The sequence below is a fragment of the Pseudorca crassidens genome, chromosome 2 (assembly GCF_039906515.1).
Source record: "Pseudorca crassidens isolate mPseCra1 chromosome 2, mPseCra1.hap1, whole genome shotgun sequence".
NCBI lineage: Eukaryota > Metazoa > Chordata > Mammalia > Artiodactyla > Delphinidae > Pseudorca > Pseudorca crassidens.
The window spans coordinates 16,508,681-16,535,808 of NC_090297.1; the positions used below are offsets into that span (position 1 = coordinate 16,508,681).

At 52.5% G+C, this 27,128-nt stretch overlaps 1 protein-coding gene and 1 non-coding gene across 3 annotated transcripts in view; one reads left to right on the forward strand and one right to left on the reverse strand.

Moving 5' to 3' along the window:
* The window catches only part of ALPL (alkaline phosphatase, biomineralization associated), a 57,626-nt gene extending 31,650 nt beyond the window's left edge, over nt 1-25,976 (forward strand). For both annotated transcript variants that reach the window (XM_067723045.1, XM_067723053.1), the window contains exons 2-12: nt 6,269-6,432; nt 11,070-11,189; nt 11,502-11,617; nt 12,739-12,913; nt 13,696-13,871; nt 17,081-17,224; nt 19,120-19,189; nt 21,286-21,420; nt 23,494-23,685; nt 24,155-24,274; nt 24,977-25,976. In XM_067723045.1, coding sequence (XP_067579146.1) covers nt 6,372-6,432; nt 11,070-11,189; nt 11,502-11,617; nt 12,739-12,913; nt 13,696-13,871; nt 17,081-17,224; nt 19,120-19,189; nt 21,286-21,420; nt 23,494-23,685; nt 24,155-24,274; nt 24,977-25,242 — 1,575 coding nt within the window. In that variant the 5' untranslated portion in view covers nt 6,269-6,371 and the 3' untranslated portion in view covers nt 25,243-25,976. The remainder of the gene's footprint in view (nt 1-6,268; nt 6,433-11,069; nt 11,190-11,501; nt 11,618-12,738; nt 12,914-13,695; nt 13,872-17,080; nt 17,225-19,119; nt 19,190-21,285; nt 21,421-23,493; nt 23,686-24,154; nt 24,275-24,976) is intronic.
* On the reverse strand, nt 4,965-5,038 carry TRNAR-UCU (transfer RNA arginine (anticodon UCU)). The gene has a single exon. It is a non-coding gene; the product is annotated as a tRNA-Arg (tRNA).
* Nucleotides 25,977-27,128: the final 1,152 nt, after the last annotated feature.

Consider the following 27,128-nt stretch of genomic DNA (forward strand, 5'->3'; position numbering starts at 1 on the left):
CCTCCCCTGACCTGCCAAGTGGCTGTTTCTCCTCCAAGGCCAGAGCGCAGCCAGGGCTTCTGCACACTTGTCATGAATAGTCAGGGCATGTAGCTGGGAGCCTGGCAGAGATGGTTCGGCTGGGAGGTGGGGAACGATGGGGCTGGCACACACCCGGAGGCTCCATTATGAACTGGTGGAGCATTGGCAGAGGGTGGTGGGCAGCTGGGGCCCCTCAGCCCCAGGCTGGGCCCCACGGAGCCCAGCATCTAGGGCTGCCAGAGAGCGGACCTGGAGCCTCTGAGTAGGGACGGGGGCCGTGAAGAGGAGCCAGCAGGGGAGACTCTGGCTCCTGAAGGGTTTCCTAGATTCTCCTTTCCAGGCAGAGGCAATGGGAGAAGGCACCTGAGTGTCTCCAGAACAGGCCCTTCTCAATGCCACATCTCTGGGGCCAAAATTCAAAGCATTCCAGCCTGAATCATGGAGCTTTTCATGAAGTTAGCATTTTCAGAGCTGATTCTATGTGCACGGGGTTGGGAGTCAGAGATGGAGAAGAGATGGTCTTTACTCGCACAGAGTGTCGGGCTAGCAGAGAAGAGAGACGAATGAGAATAACCGTGCAGGGCTGCATGAGCCCTTTAGAGCTCCTGGAGCCACGCTTCACTTTTATTTTTCCTTATTTATGTGTTTGCTTTGGACCTTATTTATGTGTTTGTTTTGGACCTGCGGTGCAGAGGGTTGAACAAGTCATATTCCTCAGTGCGTGGGGTACTATCATGAGCTCAGTTTTTGTTTTATTTGCTCATTTTCCCCTTCATACCTGCTCCCCAGTACCAATCCCATCACCCTCCAAAGGTCTTCATGCTAATATGCTTTATTTAATATGTTGTTGAATTTATAAGTGTCCTTGCAAGTAACGCTGTGTTGTGTATATGAGTGTGGTTTACACTGACATACGAACTACTGAAATCCTGTGTTTTTAAACTCCACCGATCCTACTGTTTTACTTCTAGTTTTAATACTCCTGCCACATAGTTATTGCCCCACCACTCTTTATAACTTCCTTCCCCTAGTTATGGACCTAGAGGTTGCCCCCAAATCTTCTAATCATAAGCCAGTGTTAAAGGGAACACGCCAAAAGTTTCTTCAATAAATATGATCGTTCTGTAGGGTTTTTTTGATATATAAAGTCTTTATCAATTTAAAAATATTATTTCAATTCCTGGTTTTCTGAGGGCTTTTATCATATAGTTCTGTACACCCCCATTCCCTCTTCTTAAATGATCTTGTAAGTTTGATTAAGGTTTTAAATGCCACCTTTATGCCCAGGGTTCCCAAGTGTATACCTCTAGCCAAGAACTCTTTCCCGGTTGCCAGATGCCTATATGCAATGTTCCGCTTAACATCTCCACTTCATCTTAAACTCAACATGTCCAAAACCACGTTCCTGATTTTCCCCACCAAATTTACTCCACCTCACACCTCAAAACACCGCCCCAAATGCTGAAAGGCTGAATGCTTTTCCTCTAAGATTAGGAACAAGGTGAGGATGTCCACTCTTCCCTCTCCTATTCAGCATGGTGCTGGAAGTCCTAGCCAGCACAATAAAGCAAGAAAAAGAAATAAAAGGCATAAAGATTGGATAGGAAGAACTAAAACTGTCCCTATTTGTCAATGACATGATTGACTACACAGAAGATGGCAAGGACCCAGGTTCAGTTCCTAGTCAGGGAACTAAGATCCTGCAAGCTACGCAGCACGGCCAAAAAGAAAACAAAACAGAAAAGGGGCTTCCCTGGGGGTCCAGTGGTTGAGACTCTGCACTTCCACTGTAGGGGGCAGGGGTTCGATCCCTGGTCGGGGAACCAAGATCCCACATGCTGCATGGCGTGGCCAAAAGAAAAAAAAAGCAATGCTATTTTAATAGCTTCCCCCAAAGTGCAATACAACAGTATAAATCTAACAGGATCTGTATGATGAAGACTATAAGATTTAAACGCACAGAGAGACATACTGTGTTCATGATTGGAAGACTGAATATTGTCAAAATGCAAATCTTCCCCATATTGATCCACAGATTTAATACAATATCAATCAAAACTATACTGATGGGGCTTCCCTGGTGGCACAGTGGTTAAGAATCCTCCTGCCCATTCAGGGGACACGGGTTCGAGCCCTGGTCCGGGAAGATCCCACATGCAGCGGAACAACTAAGCCCGTGTGCCACAACGACTGAGCCTGCATGCCACAACTACTGAAGCCTGTGCACCTAGAGCCTGTGTTCCGTAACAAGAAGCCACTGCAACGAGAAGCCCGCGCACCGCAACAAAGAATAGCCCCCACTCACTGCAACTAGAGAAAGCCCACGCATAGCAACGAACCCAACGCAGCCAAAAATAAATAAATAAAATAAATTAATTAGTTAAAAAAAAAAGCTATAGTGATGGAGAATAGACCTGTGGCTGCCAGGTACAGGCATGGGCAGCTTCTGACTACAAAGCGAAAGCACAAGAGAGTTTTTTGGGCTGGCAGAGCTGTTCTCTATCCTGATTGTGGTGGATATCCATGTGGATATCCATATCCACGAATCTATCCATGTGTTAAAGTTCAGAACCTTCATCCTGTAGTTGGTGAACCTGTAGTTGGTGATCCCACCCTTGGGGGATCACCGTGGTAACCTCGTTGCTAATTTTGTAATTGGCAGCTTAGTGGTTAGAGTTCAGCTCTGCTACCTGCTTGTTTGTAACCTTGGGCGAGTCACTTTTCCTTTCAGAGCCTTGTTTTTCCTATCTACAAAGGAGATCATACAGCTCTGTCTACCACATAAGTTATTACGGTGAACATTTTATCAGTGTCCTTTAGGGATTGTTCATATAATCTGAGAGAGTAGTGCTTTCATTTTATTGAAGTATAACATACATACAGCAAAATGTCTATATCCTCAATTGACAGCATGTTGGATTTTCAGATTGAACCCACCCATATAAGGCAGAGTGCCTTTTTTTTTTTTTTTTTTTTTGATGTTCAATATTCACTTTCTTGTCGCTGCCATAACAAATGACCGCAAACACAGTGACTTAAAACAATACAAAGTTATCCTCAGTTCTGGAAGTCAGGAGCTCCAAGAGAGTCTTTGGGGCTGAGAATCAACACATTGGTGGGGCCGCTCCCTTCTGGGGAGGCTCCAGAGGGAATCCACTTCCTCGCCTTTCTAGCTTCTGGAGGCGCCTGTATTTTTTGGCTTGTGGCCTTTTTCTTCAAAGCCAGTCGCTTAGCATCTTCCTTCTATGAATCTTCTGTCCTCACTCAGCCTTCTCTTCTGTGTCAAATCTCCCTCTGCCTTTATCCTGTCTTGTAATACCCTTAGTTGGTTTTTATACTTTTCAAAAAATTCTTTTAAATTGAAGTATATAGTTGATGTACAATATTATGTAAGTTACAGGTGTACTGTATAGTGATTCACAATTTTTAAAGGTTATTTTCCATTTATAATTATAAAATACAGGCAATATTCCCGATGCTGTACAATATATCCTTGTAGCTTTTTTTTTTTTTTTTTTTTTTGCGGTACGCGGGCCTCTCACTGTTGTGGCCTCTCCCGCCGCGGAGCACAGGCTCCGGACGCGCAGGCTCAGCGGCCATGGCTCACGGGCCCAGCCGCTCCGCGGCATGTGGGATCCTCCCGGACCGGGGCACGAACCCGTGTCCCCTGCATCGGCAGGCGGACTCCCAACCACGGCACCACCAGGGAAGCCCTGTAGCTTATTTTATACATAGTAGTTTGTACCTCTTGATCCCCTACCCCTATATTGCCCCTCCCCCCCCTTGGGTTTTATACTTTATATCAACGATCCCCAACCTTTTTGGCACCAGGGACCCATTTTGTGGAAGACAGTTTTTCACGGGGCGGGGGGAAATGGTTCAGGTGGGAAAGCGAGCGATGGGGAGCAGTAGATGAAGCTTCACTCGCTCGCACGCCGCTCACCTCCTGCTGGGTGGCCTGGTTCCTCACAGGCTGAGGACCAGTACCGGTCCGAGGCCCGGGGTTGGCGACCCCTGCTTTATATCATTAGAATCACACTATATATACTCTCGGGTCAGCTTCCTTCGCTCAGCCTCACCTTTGCGGGATTCATCCATGTTGGTGTATAGAGTTCTCAATTATTCATTCTCGTTGTGTGTGGATTACCTTCTTGTGAACCCATACAATGGATTTATCCATCCTGCTGAAGTTGGACAGAGTTTTGAAGCCATTATGAACAGGGCTGATATGAACATTCTTATATATTCTTTTGGTGAACACATGTACATTTCTGTTGAAGTTAAATGGGTCAGAGGGCATGTGTATGGTGTCACCTTGGTAGTACTGTCAGTTTTCCAAAGTGGTTGTACCAATCTACACTCTACCAGCAGTGAACAGATGCTCTGGTAGTCCCAATTCCTTGCCAACACTTGGACTTTTCTTCACACACAAAGGGAGGATTTGGGGGTGATTCCTCCCTACCTCCACTTCTTAGAGCACTGACTTTCAACTGATGATGTAAGTACTTACTATGCCAGGCACTGGAGTGGAAACGAACAAGGCAAAGTCTCTGCTCTTAGAAGCTCCCAGTGTGGTAGGTGAGATGGACCAGGAAGGAATTACTTTCAAAACAGAGAGGTACATGCAGTGATTGTACCGATATTGTATATCAATTTAATAACTTTTTTTCTGATGTTAGAATTTACTCTAGTAATGTTTGGAAACTGAAGTAGACTTAAAGAATTAGAAGTCGTCTGAAATCCCACCACTCAGAGTTAAATGCTGTTAGACGTTAGATGAAAGGTATTTCCTTTCAATTCCTGTGCTTTCCTTCCCGCCACCTGTCCCTGCCCCAAGCCAGGTTTGTAAGGAGCCAGGTGGACAAGGAACGCAGTAGAAAAGCACCGGAGTGCACTTAAAAAAAATTTTTTTTGGCCGTACCTCATGGCATGTGGGATCTTAGTTCCCCAACCAGGGATCGAACCCGTGCCCCCCTGCAGTAGAAGTGCAGAGTCTTAACCACTGGACCATCAGGGAATTCCCTCCATGCACATTTTTAAGGTTGAATCAAAAGCCCTTTTTCCAGTTAGAGTGGTTTCTTACCTAACAGCCCACTCTGTCTAATGGTAGAATGTTGTGTATCACTGCCATTTCCCACAACAAATGAAATGATCATTTTTCTCTTGATTTTGGTGGAAATAATAACATTATTTCCCAGTGAAACTCTTACCATTTAAAATTCCTCATCTTCCAGTAACATTTATACGCAACATGGTTAGTATTTACATTTCGCAGCTGCCAATGGGATTATCCCATGTGATCCTAACAGGATGACCACAGTTTAAAAACATTCTTAGGCCATTAATACATGCTCATTTTAGGCAATTTGGAAAATTCAAAAAAAAAATTAAAGAAGAAATAATCATTCACAGTCCTACTGCCCAGAGAAAACCAGTTAACATTTTGGTGTATTTCCTTCCAGTTTTTTTTTAATAACATTTTTTTAAAAAATTATAAAGGTAACATCTCAACACAGAAGGAAAATTTGGAAAATGCAAAAAAGACAATGAAAAAATAATGAGTCATCTAAAATGTCACTGCCCAGAAATGGCCACATTTATAAGAATCTTTTCCTGTATGTCCCTCCTATAGTTTTTATATCTCTCGCCATAAATGACAAGCTGTAGAACGTAGCAAATACAGTTGTCCTGTAAGAGCAAATGTAGGTGTCCCTGTAAGAAAAGGTGGACTCTTGGTTTTGTCTCTGATGTGCTTGGGACATGGGTAATTCAAGGCTAAAGGCTGATGTTCTAGAACAGTGCTTCTCAAAGTGGGGTCCACGAACCAGCAGCAGCAGTAGCTGCAGCACCTGGGAGCTTGTTAGAAATGCAGCTGGAGTCTCTGGGCGAGGGGTGGAGGGTACTGGAATCTGTTTCAGCAATCCTTCTAGAAGATTCTGATGCATGCTGCAGTTTGAGAAGCACTACACAGAACGTGAACTCTGGTGGGTTCTGGGCTTCAGGTGGATTGAAAGTGGGAATTCACTTGGGAAAGGAGAAGGAACCGCTTTGCAGCATGGAACTCATTTATGTCTATACAACTGTTTATGTGATGAAGCTTCTTGAGGGAGGGACCCCCTAGGCTTTGCATCTAAATGCCTAGTGTCTTGTAATAGGTGAATAATGAATGAATCAACGAATAAATAAGTGAATGAACAAATGAACTCTGGAGCTGTGACCTTCATGTCTTTTTTTTTTTTTTTTCTAGGATTGGAACATCAATTAACTACTGACCACTGGCAGCCCACCCTTCCCACCCATATCCATCATACCTCTGGGCTCCAGAGAAACAGCAGGTCTTGGAGTGCACCATGATTTCACCATTCTTAGTGCTGGCCATTGGCACCTGCCTTACCAACTCCTTAGTGCCAGGTAGGATTGGGGGCAAGGGTGGAGGGAGGGGGAGACATGGTGCAGGTAGGATAGGATGAGGGCAGTGTCTGTGTTCAGGGTCATAGAACCATCCAAAGTATTTAAGAGCTGGAAACAAATGTTCAGAGCAGGAAATCCCAGCCTCTACACGTGCTAGTGTTGGAAAGGTCACTCTTTTTCCCTTTTTATTATTCTTTAATTGGGGTTTCTATTCTCTCTTAACTCAAAGAATCTGAAATAGAACTTTATTCTATAAACTCTTCCAAGTCGCGGTATGTTAAGTCTCCTGTTGGCTTCGTCTGCTTAACTCTCCCTCATGATAGTACATTTCCTTATATTTTGTAATTCTTGCTTGTAAACTCACCTTCAACAGTTCTTTTGTTGTTGTCGTTTTGTATTTGTTTCCTGTTGTAAACTCGTACAAAAGTGTTTCTACAGTGCAGTATTGTGTTTGATTCTTCAACTAATTCTATGAGAGTACTTATGTTAATTTCTCAGTTTTTGGTTCTTACACTATAAATTCAGGCGCAGATTTGGAGTTGAGTTCACATTTTGATGACTGGCTTTCTGTCCCCATCCCTTCCATAGCTCCCAGGCAAAACATGTACCTGAAAAGTTTCAGCCTAGACTTGTGTTTGGTCTGACACTGCAAGGGTCCTTCGGCCTCAGCTCCTGTTTACCTTTCTGGTTTTGAATACCCTCTGAATTTCTGCCTCCTGGGGGTTTCCCTTCCCCCTTTTCTTCCTTTTTCAAGTAATATACTGTTCTTGATTTTTTTTTTTTCAACATTTTAGTGTCTGTTGGAGGAGAGGAGCCCTCCTTGGCTCAGTCCATCATGTGGCTGGAAGTCCCCACTTGCCCTCCCTGAACCTTAATTTCTCCATCTGTCCAGTGGAGATAATAATCTCTCCTCCTTAGGGCTGTTGTGGGAATTATAAGGGACAGTCACAGTGCAGGCAGGGAGTGGGTGCTCGTAGGAAGAATATATTTCAACAGATGAGGGAATTGGGATTCAGAGAAGGGACTGGCCCTCCCAGGTCACACAGCAAGTCAGTAGCAGCCCTGGGGACTGAACCTGAGCCGCTAGATTCCCAGGCCACTGCTCCCTCTGCGATCCCATGATGCCTTTCGGCTTGTGTCCTTGGGGGCCCAAGGTCACTCTGGGACCGAGTCCCTGCTTTCTCAGCACTCACAACCCACCTGAGCAAAAGGTGAGCAGATGGATGAAATGTGAGAAGACGAAAAAGTGACAAAACGAAAAATCTTCAAATATTCAGCACTTCAGTTTTTTGCATGTTTCATTTTAGTCATTCTGATGGGTGTGTAATGGTGTTACATCATGGTCTTTAACTTTTTTTAAAAAATTAGGTGTAACTTACAGCAAAGTGCACAGATCTTAAATGTATAGCTTGATGAGTTTTGACATATTTTTGTACCCATGTAACCATCACTGGGATCAAGAAAGAATATTGATCATGGGACACCAAGGGCTTTCCTGTGCCCCTCCCAACCACTGCCCCCGCCCTGCCCTGCCCCAAGCCAGAGGAAGTGATTAGGCTAACTCCTGTCACCTTAGTCGAGTTTTGCCTGTTTTGAGCTTTGTATAAATGGAGTCATACAGTACGTACTGACAAGCACTCTTCACGTAGCATTCATTACAGCACGAGCATTTCTGAGTGTCATTTAATGGTCTCCAAACACAATGGCCTCCTGATACTCACTTGTCCAAAGCCACCATTGCTTAAACCAGTCCTCTGACAATAAAGTCAGTTTGACACCCACTGAACCCTTCTCGGACCCTGGGATGGTGCTGGTGAAAAAGACAAGGGCTCTGCCCGAGTCCCAGTCCTTCAGGGAGCAGGCACAGCAGGGAACTGGCAAACGGGTAACAGGGCTCACCTGGAGAAGTAGCAACGGGAATGGGGAGGCTGATGGCAGCCCAGCCCCGGGGGTGCTGTGCCAGGTGCTGGGGGAGGGCAAGGTGGGTAGAAGTTCATCACCACCCAGATGGCACCCAAATGGCCAAAGAAGCTCCTTGACCAAAGCCCTGGCACCGTGGTATGTGGGAGGAAGGCAGGAGGGAGATTGAAACCCGCCCAGAGCTAGTGGGATCCCTGATGAAAACCACTAGCCCAGGGAGTTTGCAGTTAGCAGATGCAAACTGTTACATGTAAAATGGAGAAACAACAAGGTCCTACTGTATAGCACAGGGAACTATATTCAATATCCTGGGATAAACCATAATGGAAAAGAATATGAAAAAGAACGTATCTATGTGTATAACTGACTCACTTTGCTGTACAGCAGAAATTAACACAACACTGTAAGTCAACTATACTTCAATTAAAAAATAAATTTATAGGACTTCCCTGGTGGCACAGTGGTTAAGAATCCTCCTGCCAATGCAGGGGACATGGGTTCGAGCCCTGGTCCGGGAAGATCCCACGTGATGCGGAGCAACTAAGCCCGTGTGCCACAACTACTGAGCCTGCACTCTAGAGCCCGTGAGCCACAACTTCTGAGCCCATGTGCCACAACTATTGAAGCCTGCACACCTAGAGCCCGTGCTCTGCAACAAAGAGAAGCCACCACAATGAGAAGCCCGCACACTGCAACAAAGAGAAGCCACCACAATGAGAAGCCCGCACACTGCAACGAAGAGTAGCCCCCGCTCGCCGCAACTAGAGAAAGCCCGCATGCAACAACGAAGACCCAATTCAGCCCAAAAATAAATAAATAAAATAAATAATTAAAAATAGATAAATAAATTTATAAGAAAAGCTTATATTTGGAAATAAAACAAACCCAAGTTTAAAAAAAAAAAAACACTGGCTCAGGGCACTTGCCCAGGCTTTACCTCACTTGATCCTAGAACTGCCTGCGAGTAGCTATGTCCTCCTATTTTTCTGGGGCAGAAACTTGAGTGGCAGGAACTTGCCTAAAGGTGCACAGCTGGATGGAAGGGCCAGGGCTCTCCGGGCTCCAGCCAGGGGCCTCCGCCCGTGAGGTCTGAAATTGGGGAGCTTCAGAAGAGAGATGTGGCGCTGGGGGGCTGCCAGCGTGAAGGTGGGGGACTAAGGGATCAGGGTGGGGATGGGACCTCTAGGGGGAGGAGTGGGGCGTGGTAGGTCCCAGGCTTGAGGTGGAGAACTGCTTCCTTCCATCTCCTTGCCTGCGCTACCTGCCCCAGGCAGGAGCACAGCCATGGAGATGTGTGGGTTCCCCCGCGGCTCAGTTTCAGAATCCTGTTTCCTCATTCCGCAACGTGGAGGAAGTAATGGTAGCCACCCTGTAAGGCTGGGGGGAGGGGAAAGCACTGTTGCCGTGTACGGGGCACTTGGCACGAGCCTGGGTACCATGAGTGTGTAAGAAAGGAGAGCTGTGCTCTTCACCCGCACAGCATGGGCCTGAGCTGGGCCAAGGGATGAGGCCTGTGTCTTCAGCCTATGAATGTGTAACATGGCCTTGGACAGGACCCTCCCACCTCTGCTGGCCTCAGCCTTCCTTCCATGCAATGGAGGCCACTGAAAGAGAGAATCCCCAAGGAGCTCCCCTCTGTAGGCTTCTGTATTTTGATGGGCAGGTTTGATGGGGCCCAAGTACAGAAGACAAACCAGCAGATGGTGGCAGGGACCCCCACCCCCGTGGAAAGGGATCCTGGGCCTCTGCTTGTATGAAAAGGGGATTCCAGGACTCACTGGGGTGGGGGGGCATCGATCCTCTCCTGTGGGTCAGGTGTGTCGCTTTCCTTATCTAAATCCCGTCCTCGTGAAGACCCCGAGAGGAAGGTACAAACACCTGCATCTGACGGGGAGGAGACTGAGGTCCAGGGAACTCACTTGTCCACACAGCTGCTGCTTGGCACAGATGCGGTTCTAACTGAGGACTGTCGGGCACTAGAGTGTTCTTTCCACTGGAGAATTGACGACTAGACTCATGGACATGAGAGAGAGAGAGGAGAGGGCATTCCTGGTTCCCAGTTTTTCTCAAGATTAGGGACACAGAACGTCTTTGCTAACTTATCCTTACAGGAGGGAGGCTGTTCTTGGCTACTTTAAGTTTGATACGTTAAACAACAGGCAAGTCTTGCTTTCCAGCACAGCTAAATAGCTGTTGCTAAGTCAGGTTCCTGCGGAGCCTACTTTAATGAATAAGCCAAGCAGGGTTTATAATTGATGGCTGGATACATCTGGGGGCTCCTGCAGTTGGAAGTAGTTTGTTCTCTTGAGTGAGTTAAACATCACCCTCCTAATTGTGCTAGCACAGTTCATTTGCTGCCGTAGCACAATGTCTCTCTGCTGGGTGGAAGGAAAGAGCGTGGGCTTTGGAGCGAAGCCCAGCTCTGCCAGTGTCTGCCAGAGCGGTGTGGCCTTCTTGGGCAAGTCGCTTGGTGTCTCTGAGCCTTGGTTTTTCCAGTCTCAGTTGTAGGTAGAAGACCCAGGGTCCACAGGCTCGTTTGGAGGATGGGACTGGCATAGGTTTTGCAGATCTCACAATGGCTGTCTGAGATGGACAGCTACTGCTTCCTCTGCCGAGTCCAGGCAGCCTTCTGCAATGAGAAGTCGGTGTCTGTAGTGGCTGGGGATGGGAAGCTGCCCCACCCCCTCCCAAATAACTCTGCCTCTCTGTCGGTACAGAGAAAGAGAAAGACCCCAAGTACTGGAGAGACCAAGCTCAGCAGACCCTGAAAAATGCCCTGAGGCTTCAGACTCTCAACACCAACGTGGCTAAGAATGTCATCATGTTCCTTGGAGATGGTGAGGCCTGGGGGCCAAAGGGAGGGGCTGGATGGGGGCCCAGGGAGCCAGGCAGAGGTGAAGGTGGCTGTGTTGTAGAGGCTGGGGCCCTGGGGCCATGTTGAAGAGGATGGGAGAGCCGGGCTGTGAACCCCAAGGGTCTCGGGAGGGAAGGAGGAAAGGGACCACCCAGTCATGCTCTGGTGCCCACTGCTCAGCCTGCCTTGGCACCTAACTCTAGGGAGCTCTGGGTGCCCAAGAGAGCTGATTGGAGAGGCTGGGAGCCCGAGAGACTGAGCCCCCCTGACCCCCGTTCCCCACCCCCCGCCACAGGGATGGGCGTCTCCACGGTGACGGCGGCCCGCATCCTCAAGGGTCAGCTCCACCACAGCCCAGGGGAGGAGACCAGGCTGGAGATGGACAAGTTTCCCTACGTGGCCCTCTCCAAGGTGAGCTCCAGCCCCAAGCCTCCCACCTCTCAGGAGGAAAGGGCAGGGGAATGGCATTCGCTGGAGCCCTCAAACCTGCTGGCAATGCAGTCAGCCCTCCCGGGGGCTCTGTGGCCCCTCTGTGAATTGAGGACAGTAGCGGCTGCTTCCTAAGACTCTGGGGATTTCAGCTCATTGATTTCAAAATCTATTGACACATGACATACATAGAGAGAAGTGCACCGGTGTACAGAGTGAATTTTCACAAACTTGGCACGTGTCTGTATGACCAATATCCAGGTGAGAAACTGAACATGACAGCAGCCAGGGGTCCCCCCGCACCCCGCTCCAGTCCTTGCTCCTTGACTTCTAACACCATAGCTTAGCTGTTCCTGCCTTTGTACTTGACGTAAATGGGTTCACGCAGTGTGTACTCTTTGCATGGGGTTCTGTTACATTCGTTCTCTCCCAAGGCGGCTCAGATAGAAAGTGGTAGCTTTGTTTCTGGTGTTGTAATTGCTGGTGGCCGTGGTGTCACATAATAAAGGTCCTTTAGACACTCTGGGCCAGGCCCTGGGCTCCCTTCTGGGGGAAAGCAGGGACCGTAATGTTTTCTGGTCTTCAAGGAGCTCTCAGGCTGGTGGGGCAGGGAGACGGGCAGATAGTTTCAGACCAGAGGTCTGAATAGTGGGGGGGTCCCCATTTCCCCATCCTAGATCCTGCCTCCCCCTAACTTTCCCTCCCCTTCCCCAGCCTCCCTCACTCCCTCAAGAACCCTCTCCGTCTCCCTTCTCCACGGCTCACCTGCCTCCCCCTCCCCCTTACTGGCTTCTGCAGCCCCAGACCCAGAGAGAGCTGACCCAGCCCCCATTTCTCTGCCAACCGAGTCTCCACATATTGGAACATTGCGTTCCCGCCCCTTCCTGCAACCCTGGCTGCCAGGGCACTGGGCGTGGGCAGGAAGCAGGCAGCTAGGTGATCCTGTGGCTCTGGGGGGACCTCGGTGGGTAGCAGGGCTCGGCCAAGGCCGCAGGAGGCCTGTGTCTCCCTCATGCCCAGGCCCCATGGTGTGAGTGGGGGTCGGAGGGCAGCAGAGTGGGCCGAGGCCGGGCCACCTCCTGACCCTCCTTTCCCGCCTGCAGACATACAACACCAACGCTCAGGTCCCTGACAGCGCAGGCACCGCCACCGCCTATTTGTGTGGGGTGAAGGCCAACGAGGGCACCGTGGGGGTGAGCGCAGCGACCCAGCGCACCGAGTGCAACACCACTCAGGGCAACGAGGTCACCTCCATCCTGCGCTGGGCCAAGGACGCAGGTGAGTGGGGCGAGTGGTGGGGAATGGGCCTGGCTCTGTGGCCTGTCTGAGCCTCTTTCCAACCGTACAACGGGGAGAGGGAAGAAGAAGATGCTCTCCAGGGCCCTTCCAGCTCTGAGGTTCTGGGCCTCTGTGAAATAGTCATGGATTCCTTTCCATGACAGCGAAAGCTAGTGGTTTAGGGGGTCACTCAGGTGTGCGTTTGCTCCCAGCTCATTTCCCTGAGTCTATTCCTTTGACTATGAAATGGGCATGAAAATGTAGCCCCCTCCCAGGTTTAGTGTGAGGGAGGTCAGGAACGAGCCCAGCACTGTTCCCGTGGAAGTCCAGTAAATGTCTACCCCTTCTCCCTTCCTCCTGGGAATTGGGAGGCCCTGGCACGTGCCCCCAGGGACTTTGGAGTCAGGCTATGAGGCTGGCTGACATAGGTGACGGAACCACACTCCACCTGAGAGCCCTTCGGAGGGGCCCTTGTGTTCCTGCAGGGCAGCGGGGGGGCTTCCTGCAGGCTGGGGCTCTGCAGGGTCCTTGGTGGAAGGGAGGGCTCCAGCCCAGGGGTTCACAGCTCAAGGGCCCTCAGGACAGGGGAGGGTCACAGAGGCAGAGTATCTGAGCTGCCGGGATATTTGGAAGCCACCAACCCCACCTTTAGTACGGATGCGGAGACTGGGGCCCAGTCAGGCAGCAGAACTAACCTGTCTTTAGCTAGGAGAGGGAGGGGGAAGACAGCTTGGACACGCCCATTTCCAGGCGAAACCAACCCCTCCTCTCCCACACCCCAGGGAAATCCGTGGGCATCGTGACCACTACGCGAGTGAACCACGCCACCCCCAGCGCCGCCTACGCCCACTCTGCTGACCGGGACTGGTACTCGGACAACGAGATGCCCCCGGAGGCCCTTAGCCAGGGCTGCAAGGACATCGCCTACCAGCTCATGCACAACGTCAGGGACATCGAGGCGAGTGCGGGAGTGCAGTCAGAGTAGGGGCTTGTGGGTCCGAGACCTCAGGCCTAGACTGGCACGGGAAAAGCAGTTTGGCCTGGCTCCCCACACACCTGGGAGGGCTCCCAGCCCATTAGGGGATTTGCGGTTGGGGCAGGGAGGCACTGTAGGATTTCTCCGCAGTGGGGCTGAGGGATGAATCCTGATGTGGCCGCCACCACACCTCAAGAACCAGATGCCCAGGGATTATTCTGTAAATGGGAAACTGGCACTGCACTGGAGCGTGAGGGTGACACAGTGCCATCTCAGGGGAGTACCTGCCCTGTACATTCCCACGTGCACAGACAGGCACGCGTCCCGTGCACTCAGGCAGCATGCCCAGAGAAAAGGTGGTGTGGGCCGTGGTTAGCCCGAGCTCTTACTTTTAAAACTTGGGTTCCAATCCTTGCCCTGCTGTTTGCTAGCTGTGTGACCTTGGGTCAGTTACTTAACCTCTCTGAGCCTTCCCTTCTACAGCCCTTTTGTGAAATGTACCTACCTTATAAGCCCATTGCAAGATCTAAATAAAATAATCCCTGTAGAGCTTAGCCCTGGGCCCAGTGCCGAGTGAGTGCTCAGAAAGTGGCAGCATTTATGCACGAGCAGCCTCATGTCCCTGCCCTGAAACACCAGCTTTGACATACGGGGCAGGCTCAGCACATGTGCACCCCAGCATTGTCCACCTGATGTTCAGATGGGTCCCTACTCTCTGTTCTTAAATGAGAACCTCTGGCTTGTTCCCTTTTCAGACTCTTGTTACCTACTGCCAGGGGCTGGTGAGGGAGTGAGGGGACTTCGGCCCCCAAGCCTAGAATGGGGGTTCAGTGAGGCTCAGAGAGCCCCCAGGTCCCTCCTACCCCTTACCTCTGTTTCTACCCCCACCAGACAAACTTCCTGGCTCCCAGACCCACCCTCTGCCCCCCATGCCATCCCCCCAATTTCTAAGTGCCACGTGGCTCCTCTTCCAACCCCTTGTTTTTCTGAGCAGTGGACTGAGTTGCCCCTCTCGGGACACGTAGTCCCGTTGATCGCTCCTAGCAAGCGACCGTGTCAGGCAAAGCCGCCGTTCTGACTTTGCCTGTACCCGACTCATGTCCTGGGACAAGTCGCTTCCCCTCCCCAAGCCTCAGTGTCCCCACCTGTGCAACAGGGGCCGAGAGCCCCACCTGCCCCCTCCCAGGGCCACTGGAGGCTGAGATGAGGTCACGGGCGTGCGAACATTTGTTGTACAAGCACAGGGTGTAATTACGGGGCTGCTCTTGAGAGAGATTGGCAGCGACAGCCTGAGAAGGGGACAGGAGCTTAGATGAGGGCTTCTGGGGGGGGGGAGGGGTGTTAACTGGGTTTAGGGGGGTGGTAAGCCACAGAGGCCACTGGGGGATGAGCTAGGGCGTGAGTGTGGAGGTGGGGCAGCTGTGAGGATTGCCCCTCCTCCCTGTCCTCTCTCAGCCTCCTCGTCCTTCCCTCTCCCCTCTGCCCCTGCACCAGCACCACCCCAAAGCCCCCCAGCCCCCAGGCTGTACATGAAACAAAAATCCTAGTGTCCGCCCTGAAAATAAATATCTTTTGCTAAAAAAAAAAAAAAAAAGAAAAAGAAAAATGAAAGACACAAACCCAAACCCCAAAGCCAAACAGCAAGTCTGTTATTTGGGAGTTTAATGAGTGTGTGAAGTGCGTGCTGGGGCTGGAAATGATGAGGCTCCAGGCAACAAGATTGGGGGCTTCATTTTCCATTCTGGAAATGGCAAGGGGTCAGGTTCTGTGGGAACAGTTGGGGGGGGGGCGGGGGACCAGTGACCCGGGGTCCCCTTCTCCTTTTTTAACAGCCTGCCCTGCCCCCAGAGCTCCTGGCTGGAGCTGGCAGTGAGGAACTTGGAACTACTTGGATCTCTACTGCTTCTGGCCGTTGAGAATACCTTCCACGGGAGGCCAGCCCCAGGTGCCGGGACTGCACTGCGTCACTGCATTTCCTCCTGGGACAGTCCAGTGGCTGGGACGGTCCTGTGCGTGGGCATTACTGCCATGTTATAGTTGAGGAAACTGAGGTGCAGAGAGCTTAAGTGACAAGCCCTTGGTCAAGATGCAGGAGAGTCAAGATTCAAACCCAAGTCTGACTTCAGAGCTCTTTCTGGTTCCCCAGGATCCAGGCTGGTCCTGGGGGCCAGCGTGTACCCCTCACCTGTACCACCTGTACCACCGGCCTGGACTCCTGGCTCCCCCTCCACCCTGTGGAACCTGGGTTCTGAGGAGGGAGCTGGAATGGAAGGTTGAGAAGGGTGCGCATGAAATGCCAGTGGATCTGAGGCCAGCTGTCACTGGGTCTGCTCTCCCAAGGTGTCAGCCAGGGGCAGCGGCCTGGGCTGACGCCCATGGTGACAGGAGGACACCGGTGCGGTGGTCACTGCGGGCGGCGGCTAGTATGCTCTTGGCCTCCGTTCTAAAAATAGCCAGGACTTCAAACACGGACTCCCCAGGAAAACAAACAGTCCCGCGTCCGTCTGCCCAAGCGGGTCAGCACAGTGGGTAAAATTAGCCTGGCGGTGACTACACAGACGTGAGCACTGGTCCTCTGTTTGCCAGGCTCCCAGCTGGGCTGCCCCAAGACCTCCCTGGCTGTGGGGGGAGGAGGCTCTCAGAGTCCCCATCCTCAGCTCCATGGACGCCGCCGGGCCCTGGTGCCGGGGCTGGAGGAGGCTCGGGTTCGAATCCTGGCTCTGCCCCTCACTGGCCGTGTGGCCTTATGGGAAAGAAATCACATTTCTACACCCATTTCTTTATTTGGAAAACAGGTGACACGGGTTCCCTTACAGCCTTGGTATGACGTTGAATAAGATCATGTATCTCAAGTCCTTAGTGCCTGACACACACTCTGTACACGGTATTATTCTCACAGAAGCCCAAGTTATGCGTCGGGCTTCTGGAAAGCCGAATAAGGGAGGTTAGCTCCAATATTTCACCCAGAAGCCCGAATCACAGTCCCAATAGCCTCGTGATTTCATCCCTGCCCCCGAGCTGGAGACGTGGAGGCTCGGGGAGGGCAGCGTGGACTGAAGCCAGGACTCGCCATGCTGGAGAAGCTTCCACTCCACCCGCCGGGCCTCCAGGAGCCCAGCTCTCCAGGCGGGGCCTCTGGAGCCTCTGGATGTCATGGCGCCCTGGGCTCCTCATGGCTGTGTCCCCTTTAGGTGATCATGGGGGGCGGCCGGAAGTACATGTTCCCCAAGAATAGAACCGATGTGGAGTATGAGATGGACGAGAAGGCCAGGGGCACGAGGCTGGACGGCCTGAACCTCATCGACATCTGGAAGAGCTTCAAACCGAAACACAAGGTAGCCTGTCCGGGGGCCTGATGGCTGCAGGGTACGCCTGCAGTGGGCAGGGCTGCGGGAGTCCTCTCTGAATCCGTGTTCATTTCTGTAGAATGGGGTCATAATTCTTACCTCAGCGGGCTCAGAGGGCCTTACAGATATATGAATGGCACATAGTAGGTGCCCATCAATTCCCTCCTTCAAGACCACAGTGAAATACCTTCAGGCGGTAAGGAGGAAGGCAGGCCAAGGAAAACCTGCAGAGACATTCAGTCCACCTGCACCCCTACTGTGTGCAGGGCCCCTGGCTAGGCATGAGGTCCAAAGGATGAGTCAGATGGTTAAGGAAACGTGGAATGCTGTGTGCTTGGATGGCGAGACGCCCAGGAGCTACGGGAACCCAGAGGGGACAGACCACAAGGGTGGGGCTGAGAAGCCCTGACAAGGGGGAGGAGGGGGAGGAGGCAATATTGGGAGGGTCTTGCAGGCAGAGGTGGCAGGGAGGGGCCGGGCCGGGCACGTGCTGGCCCGCCGGAGCGTGGGAAGACCTGGGCGCTGGCTCCCTGGAGCAGCTCTGGCCCTTAAAATCCATCTGCTGGCCGCTGGGCCTGGGGCAGCTGGGGTCTGGAAATGACTGCGGTCAGGGCTGAAGACAGTGGGAAGCAGCCTGGCAGCCACTTTGATGTCACTCTGGGGTTGGGTTTCTGAGGGTTCCAGGACTGGCCCCCGGGGAGGCCTTGTGGGATAGGGCTGGGCCAAGAGTGAGGTGGGGGGTAGGGGCTGGGAAACGGCCCCCTGGGGCTGGTAGGGGTGGGACTGAGCTGCTTTGAACCTTTCCCACTCCTGAGTCAGCTCAGGCTGGACCAGAGCCCCATCCCAGCCCGAGTCAGAGAGACACCGCCACTCTCAGCCTCAGTTTCTCTACCTGGAACATGGGACCGGAGCTTATAATTCTTCTTGCCCAGGCAGGGGGCTTACCCTGGAACTCAGTCTAGACACCAAGAGGGAGAGAGGCACCCACATCACTGGACCGAACAGGGTATCACTTTGAGGTTTCAGATAAGCCACACATTCTTTGCAAATCGTGCCTTAGTATGGGCTAATCTGTGTGTCTCAGTGTCCCCATCTGTGAAATGAGAATACAGTACCTACCTTGGGTGGGTGATGTGAGGGACAAATGAGATAACGTAGGAGAATCATCTCAGTGAAGGAGGGGAGCTCCACTTTCTTAGCCTTCCCACCCTCCTTCCCAAAGCAGCCCCTGAGGTTCAGAAACCTCTGATCCCAATGCCATTGGCCAGAGAAGGCAAGGGGCTCTCTAATGGACACACAGCTGATTCCTAGTAGTTCGGGACCCCCCGGTCTAGGCCTGAATGGTACCATCACCAGGCAAGCTGGCCAGCCCTTCCCATGGCCTCTATGCCCTGGGGAAACAGCACTTCCTTTATCTCCTCCTTGGAGGGGGTCCCCAGGGCAGAGCTAGGGCTTTGCTTCCTCCCTGGCTCTCCACAGCTCTCAGAATACACATAGCCCATACCTCTCAGTGGGCACTCAAGGCCGCCTGTGATCTGCGCCTCCCTCTTTGCTCCCTGATGCCTCCCCGTGCTTGGAACTCTGCTCCCTGACCCCAGGCTGATCAATTCCTGCTTGTCCTTCAAGGCCCCATTAGGACATCAGGAAGCTGTCTCTGATCCTGCCTCAAGGCTCACAGTGGTCTCTGGTCTCCAAATTCTCATCTCCCTGCATTAAATGTTCCCATTTATTTGCCATTTCTTGAAGGCAGGGATGGTGGGTCTTCGGGGAGGGATTTTAAATGACTGAAGAGAACCAGTACATGCCGCAGACTCTGAGACCAGCTGGGGTTAGTCCTTCCGACTTCCCCAGCCCCGCATGGCTGACACCGCCCTCCTTCCTAGCACTCTCACTATATCTGGAACCGCACCGAACTCCTGGCCCTCGACCCCTACACCGTGGACTACCTCTTGGGTAAGTGGAGGGGGGTGGAGTGGACATCCAGCTGGGTGCCCCGGGGACGAGGTCCCAGGCTGCCCTGCTACTTAGGGACCTTCGCCCTCAGGCTCCAGGACCTGGGAGGGGTGAGGGAGGGGTTCTGGTTCATAGAATTAGACCTGAAATCTGCTGGCTGTGCAGGGTGAATAGCTCCATTGAGCACAAAGGGAAACAAAGCTCAGAGAAAGGAAGCGACCTCTGGCATGCCACACAGCCAGTTAGAATTAGGGCACAGGTGAGTTTGAACCCTGGCTGGAGCTGGGACTTAAACAGATCCCAGACTGAGGAGCAAGGGGACCCAGAGCCAGCCCTGCTGCGTTGCCAGGGCAGAAGCCAGCTAGATTGTCGCCAGTGGTCTTGACTGGGGGGGGGGTACCCCCATTTCCCCAGGGAATGGGAAACAGGTGTGGGGCCTGGGGGCGGCTCCAGGCCAGGTGGAATGAGACCCTGAGTGCCACCATGCAGACATCTGGGTCCTCTTTCCCTTCTGGCTATTGGGCCAAGCAAGTGGTGGCAAGACCTCCTGCAAATCTTTCTCAAGGAGCACAGCCCCTGGGTCCTGGGTGTGTCACTGGAAGTTATGGGCTTAGAGCTGGGCACCTGGAGGATCCCTCAGATACACACACAGCTCTCTACTTGCCTGGCTCACACAGCACACACCCCATGCCCCACACTGGCTGTGTAGAGTTATGCATGTACCCATGGAGCAAGAAAGTTCTGTTCATGGATCTTAGAGCCAGAGTGCTGGGTTCAAATCCAGCTCCTACCACCCATGAGCTGTGCAACCTTGGGCAAGTGATTTCTCCTCTCTGTGCCACAGTTTTCTCTTCTATAAAATAAGGATAATGAATCCTCCGTAAAATGGGGATAACAATAGGGCCTCCCTCAGGGTTGTCATGAGGATTAAGTGAGCTAATACATGTTACCTGTTGCTGCATAACAAATTATCCCAAAACTTTACAGTTTAAAACAACTGTAAAGTTGTTTTATTTATAATGATTGTTGAACAGTTTATTCCTTCACAGTTTCTCTGGGTCGAGAGTTTGCAAGTGATTTAGCTGGGTCTCTCGTGAGGTTGCAGTCATCTGCAGACTTGTCTGGGGCTGGGGCTTCCGAGGTGGGCCACTCATATGGCTCATAACTTGGTGCAGGCTGTTGGCAGGAGGCCTCAGCTCCTTGCCACGTGAATCTCTCCATTGAGTTGCTTGAGTGTCCTTACAACATGGCAGCTGGCTTCCCCCAGAAATGTAAGAGTATGCAAGGCCGAGGCCACAGTGTGTTATGCCCTGGCCTGGAAGTCACACGCCATCATTTCTACAGTGTTCTGTTGGATACACCGGCCAGCCCTAGTCAGTGAGGGAGGGGCACACGCGGGCATGAATTCCAGGAGGGAGGGTTATTGGGCACCATCTCGGAGGCTGGCGCCTAAGTGCTTCCAAAGCACATAGGACAGCGTGTGGCACAGAGTAAGCACTCTGTTCATCGGAGCCCTTGCTTGGCTGCGTGCAATTATGGAAGGGCAAGGTGTTCTGGAAGGACATCCAGGACTGGAAGCACCAACCCAGTACTTGTGGAATCTTGTGACATGGGTAAGAAATGAATCACTCTCCTTACTTCACAAGGGAAAAAACCGAGCTCGGTGAACAGAAGGGACAGTGACCCCAACCCTTCTTCTGTTTCACTGCACAGGGCACTGAGCCCTTCAAGGCTGACCTGTAAATGACATGTAAATACACGCCCAGGCTGCCTTGTGGAGGCCAGGACACAATCCTCTGCCATGTCCAGGGCTCTATGGGCTCAGGGTGGGCTGACGGATTGGAATCCCAGGTCTCCCACTTAGCAGCTGAAAATAGCAAGGTACTAAACACCTGAGGCTCAGTCTCCTCCTCTGTGAAATGGACACAGTGGTCCCTCTCACCATGGCGTGGCTAAGAAGATGAAAGGAGGAAGTGCGCCCAAAGCACCTGGCACAAGTCAGGCCCGCAAGAGCCACCCAGATGAGCTTCCATCCCCCCATTTTACCCCCAAGCTGTGTGTGGGGAGACACCCACATCCTCCCGGGTCCTCCTCAGGTCTCTTTGAGCCAGGGGACATGCAGTATGAGCTCAACAGGAACAACGTGACTGACCCTTCACTCTCCGAGATGGTGGAGACGGCCATCAAGATCCTGAGCAAGAACCCCAAAGGCTTCTTCTTGCTGGTGGAAGGTAGGGGTCCAGGACCTGACTGCAGGGCCACTTCCCTGGCAGCTTCCAGATGGGTTCAGGGGTAGGGCGGTCCAGCTCTCAGAACTGTCCAGTTTGGGGATGAGCAGGGAGATTCCTTTAGGGAGATGGGTTGTGGAGGGAGGGGGGAAAAGGGGGCGGTGCTGAAGTTCCCAGCCCAACAAGCAGCTCTCCTCTGGGCGTGGAGATGGCACATCTGGCTTACTAGTCCAGGAAGGCTTCCTGAGAGAGGAGGCAAGTTTCTTCCTTTTGGAAATACCTCCCCAAGGCCTGGCTCTGGAGGGGTGTGCAGGCCCCTCAGCTTCACTCCTCCCAAAAGACAAATCAGCAGGCCCCGGTAGACAAATGTGCTTTTAGCAGCTGCCTGGCTGGGCCCAAGGACGCCGGCCCAGGGTCCTCCTCTGTAGGTGCCCATCGGTCTGCAGGAACCCTCGCAGCTGGACAGCAGACCTCTGATGTTACTGGGCCCGTGTAGGAACAAGGTCAGAGAGGAGAAGGCCCAGGGCGGGCCCTGGGATATCCCGGGGTCCCCTGGGTTGGGAGAGCCAGACCCTTCAGGAGGCAGCGGTGCTGTATGCCGACATTCCTGGGGTTTCCCAGCACTGTTGTGAGGCCCTGGAGTCATTGTCCTGATGCTGCCACCCACTGGCTCTGTGACCTCTACCTGTACATTTCTGTAAAACGAGGCCAAAAATAGTCCCCCTCTCCAAGAAGGGTTATTAGCATCCATTGAGTTCAGAGACATAATGTACTTGGAGCAGGGCCCAAAAGAGAATAAATCCTTTATGCTTCTGTTATTATCATTATTATGATTACACAGTAGCTAAGTCAATCACAATAGGAAGTGAGAGGAAATGATAAAGTTTCCAGAATCTTCCAAGGTTCTAACAACTATTGTCTTTCATGTTCTAAATGGACACACGCACACGGACGTATTTGCACACATCCTGTCACCACACATACGCACACGCTCAGGCCCCTCCGCCCTCCAGAGGCCAGCGGCCGCCAGCCCAACTCGGCGGCTCTCTTGCCAAGCCCCGGGGTTCCCACTGAAGCACGGCGGTCTCGGCCTGGCCCTGAACGGGCCTCTGATGCCGAAGAACCAACCAGGAACCAGTGGTGAGCACGGGCTCCCCCGGGAGCGGTCTTCTTTGTGAGCGCGGCCAAGACTGGGCCTGCCAGACCAGCTGCTCCCAGAGCCACAACAAAGGAGGGACCCACCCTGCTAGCCTGCCGGGCCAGAGTGGTGAGGCCCAGGCTAGCAGGAAGGAGGGCGGCCAGGCCCCCAGGCTCAGGAGCCTCAGAGACGGGAGTGTCCACCAGGCATCGTCTTCCTGTTAGAGATGGAAGGTGTTCTCCGAAGTCACACAGCCTTAGCCGTGACCTTTAAGCCAGGCTTAACGCCAGGCCTCCTGTGCTCGTCTGGGGAGGTGGCATGAGGTGCAGGCTTCCCCGGGCCTTTATGGGAGGCTGCCGTAGGCACTGCCCAGGCATGGAGGGTTTTTCCCCTTTAGGAGCGTGCTTAACCCTCGGAGGGGATGTATTCAAAGCGGAGATGGAAAAACAGGGCTTTACAGCGAGTCACGCCTGAAATCAAATCCTAGCAGATCCCACCTTGGACACATCACTTCCCACTCCCGGCCTCAGCTGCTCCATCTGTAAGCGGGGCTAATCGTACCCATCTCTGCCCACGGTTGTTGTGAAAGGGAAACAAGACATCAGCTTATGATGCCTGGCACCTAGTAGCCATTCAGGCATGTTGGGTCCCTTCCTTCCCTCTCCGAGGTCTTCAGGGACCCCGAGAAGCTGAAGAAGCAGTGCTGGGAGCCGAGTGGGGTGGTGGGGCTGCTTTAAACCCTGGCTTTGCACTCTCCATGCGTGGGCCTGTGGTCCAACAACTCGCCTTCTGAGGTGCTGTGAAGGTCGAATGGCTGTGTCAAGTGCCTCGTGTGGTGCCTGGCCCAGGGGAGTCCCCTGGCCATCATGGGATGGGAATTGGGGGTCAGATCTCCTTCCCTGCCCCCTCACTGGAGGCCTTTGCCTTGGTGTCCCAAGGGGGAAGGATTGACCACGGGCACCATGAGGGCAAAGCCAAGCAGGCACTGCACGAGGTGGTGGAGATGGACCGGGCCATCGGGCAGGCAGGCGCCATGACCTCCGTGGAAGACACGCTGACCGTTGTCACCGCCGACCACTCCCACGTCTTTACCTTTGGCGGGTACACCCCCCGTGGCAACTCTATTTTTGGTAGGTGGGCCTCCATTGGGGTGGGCATTGGGCACTCCCAGGGTCTGCCCTCTGGGAGCAGGAGTGGGGTGGGAGACCTGGCAAGCCCAGGGCCTGGCACGTGTGAGACTCAGAATTGGGCAGGGAGGAGAAGTCACTGACAGGTGGGGGAACACAGGATGGGGGATGGAGTGAAGTGATGCCTGGGTGGGTGTATGGGTGGCCACCTGGATGATGGATGGGTAGAAAAATGAGAGGGAGGATGGATTAATGGACAGGAGAGAGGAGAGGATGGATGGATGGATGTGAAGGATGGAAGGACAGACCAACAGATGGGAGGATGTGGGCACAGTGAAAACTGAAGGGTGGCTGGTTGGAAATAAATTGGGTTTGGAAGGCGACTTCATTGAAAGGGGACCCAGGGGTTGCCAAGCTGGGGGCTGGGGACTGTACTCCAACATGACCCCTGGACCAGTGCCTCCCTGTGCAGGTCTGGCCCCCATGGTGAGTGACACAGACAAGAAGCCTTTCACTGCCATCCTGTATGGCAACGGGCCCGGCTACAAGGTGGTAGGCGGTGAGCGAGAGAATGTCTCCATGGTGGACTATGGTAAGACTGCAAGGCCCAGAGTTGGGAGGGGACAGGGCACCCCCTTAGGGATGAGCTTGGAAACAGTGTAGTCCTGTGGTTAAGGCTCGGGGGGGGGGTGTCTCAGAATAGCCAGGACTTGAGTCAGAACAACCTTAATTTGAATCCCTCCTAAAATCTAGCAGCTCTGTGACCTTGGGCAAATAACTTCACCTTCCTCAGCTTCTGTTTCCTCCATATCTGCCTCCCAAGTTTGTCTGAAGGACTAGATAGATCTGATGAGCTTAGCGTGGTACCTGGCATGTGTAGGTACTTGCTATGTTACACTGTCATTTTTACTGGCTGTATAATATTCCAGCGTGTGAGTCTTCCCAGTCTGCTTGTGCAATTCCATATTGTTGGATGTTTGTTCATGATGTCCCCAGGGGTCCCTGGGGGCCTAATGGCACAGCCAATGGTAAGAGGCTCTCCTGGGTTGACTCTTCCCTTCTAATCCAGACAGCCCGGATGAGGTCTGGGGGTTGAGAGTGCAGGCTTCTGTGTCAGAACAGACTCAGGCCCAAATCCTGTGGCCTGGTGCGAAATGACTTCCCTCCAGTGAGCCTCAGTTTCCTCTTCTATAAAATGGGGGCATTCAAGCCAACCTGGAAGGGGCACGGGGAAGCTACTGCATAGTGCCAGGCCCCTGGTAGGCTCTCAGCAAGTGTTTCTTCTGGCCCGCAGCTCACAACAACTACCAGGCACAGTCCGCCGTGCCCCTGCGCCACGAGACCCATGGCGGGGAGGATGTAGCCGTCTTCGCCAAGGGCCCCATGGCACACCTGCTGCACGGCGTCCACGAGCAGAACTACATCCCCCACGTGATGGCTTACGCAGCCTGCATCGGTGCCAACCGCGACCACTGTGCCTCCGCCAGCTTGTCAGGCAGCCCCTCCCCAGGCCCTCTGCTCTTCCTGCTGGCCCTGCTCCCCCTGGCCATCCTGTTCTGAGGGCCCAGGGCCTGGGCATCTACCAGCCCACGACAGATGGCTGGCCTCCCTCTCCAAGTGCTGCCCACCCCCGGCAGCCCACACCTCCGGGGGGGGGAGGCAGAGGCCTCCACAGCCTCTGCAGCTGCCAGAAAGGGGACCCAGGAAACCAAAGTCTGCCTGCTGCCCACCTCGCTCCCCGCTGGAAATCTCCACCAGTTGCTGGCCTCCAGCCTCTGCCCCCACCCGCTGCCCCTTTGGCCAACAGGGTAGGTTTCTCTTGGGCAGGCAGAGAGCATAGACTGCAGAACTTCTCAAAGCATCTGATTTTTCTAGCAGACGTATTTCTCCAGACCCAGAGGCCTTGGAGCTTCTACAGAACATTCCGGATTGACCCTCCCACTCCCCTCTCCTTCCCTCTGGAAGCCACCAGGCCCCACCAGGCTCATGTCCCTGTCCCCAAGCCCAGTCCTAACTGCAGGGGAGACCAAGTCCTTCTCCTCAGGATGGGGGTTTGCTCACTCATTCCAAGGCCGCCTGGGGCTCCCAGGAAGTCAGCTCCTGGGACTGGCCATCCAGCCCAGGGTGGCCCAGGCTGGGAAGGGCAGCCTGGCAGAGCAGACACTTCCCAGCTCTGAACACACATGCCAGCTCCTCTCTGAAGTGACTCTCCTGTTTGGAGCAGCCAAAAATTTTTCTCTTTTTGATGTTGGTTAAAAGGGAACACAAAACATTTAAATAAAACTTTCCAAATATTTCTGAGGACAGGACTGAGTCTTTGTGGTCAGTGAGGAAGAGACTGAAATAAGATCATTCCTCTGGGAAGAACTGGACTCAGGGCCCAGGAGCACAGGTGGGGTTGGACGGGGAGAAAGGGGTCTCCTGCTGACCTGGGGACTTCACCGCTCATTACCTGGGCGACTTTGGACAAAGTCCTTTGTGTCTCTGCCTCTCCATTTCCTTATCTGTAAAATGGGAGGCAGTCCACTCTGGGGTTGCCATGAAGATTAAAGAAGACTGCCTCGGTGCCCTGAAACCCACGGCAGGAAGGCCTTCAAGGGCCCTGGGACACCCTTGCTGCATGGCGCTCACAAACAACTGCCCACCTTGGCCCATTGTAGCTGTTCCTCCATTCATTCACTCAATAAGCATTGAGTATGAGCCAGGCACTGTACTAGGTCCTAAGAATTTAGTGGTTGCCCTCACAGAGCTTCAGCCTAGATGATTGTGATTTTTCCATTCCTGATTGTCAAGCCCGGGTACCAGACTCAAGATTACACCCGATATTGGGGGTATACAGAGTTGCCCAAGTTTGCTCCTCTTTCCTCAATTAGAATCAAAGTCCCAATAATGATACTAATCCTAACAATTAATATTGATCATTTACCATCTGCCGATCTCTGTGCTTGATGCTTGTATGCGTTCAGTTCATTTAATCCTCACTAGGAAGTAGGCCTCCATCATCCACATTTCTAGATGATGAAGCCAAGTGTGCAGGAGGGGATGTGAGTGCCCAAGGTCCCTCAAGTTGTGGAGCTGGAATTTGATTACAAAGTTCCCATACTTAATGACACGCTTTATTTCTTTATAATGCATTTCCGACCTCCTGCCAACCAGGCTCTGAGGCAGCCAATACTAATGACTCATAACAGGGGCCAGTTAAATATGAACTTGGAAAGATGAGAAATTGTATGTCAGAAGCAGACATCCTTCAAGAATGAAAATGCAGCTGAGCAGATTTCTCTTTGAGTTTCCAAGCAGTCCTAGCAAAAAGGGAAGCGCAGCCGAGCTGATGCTGGGATAACAAATTAAACTACATGCCTACATTCTCGCCAGGACGGAGACCTCATCTTCAGCTGTACATTACAGCATTTTCATTTGTTATTCTCATACCATCCTCACAATTT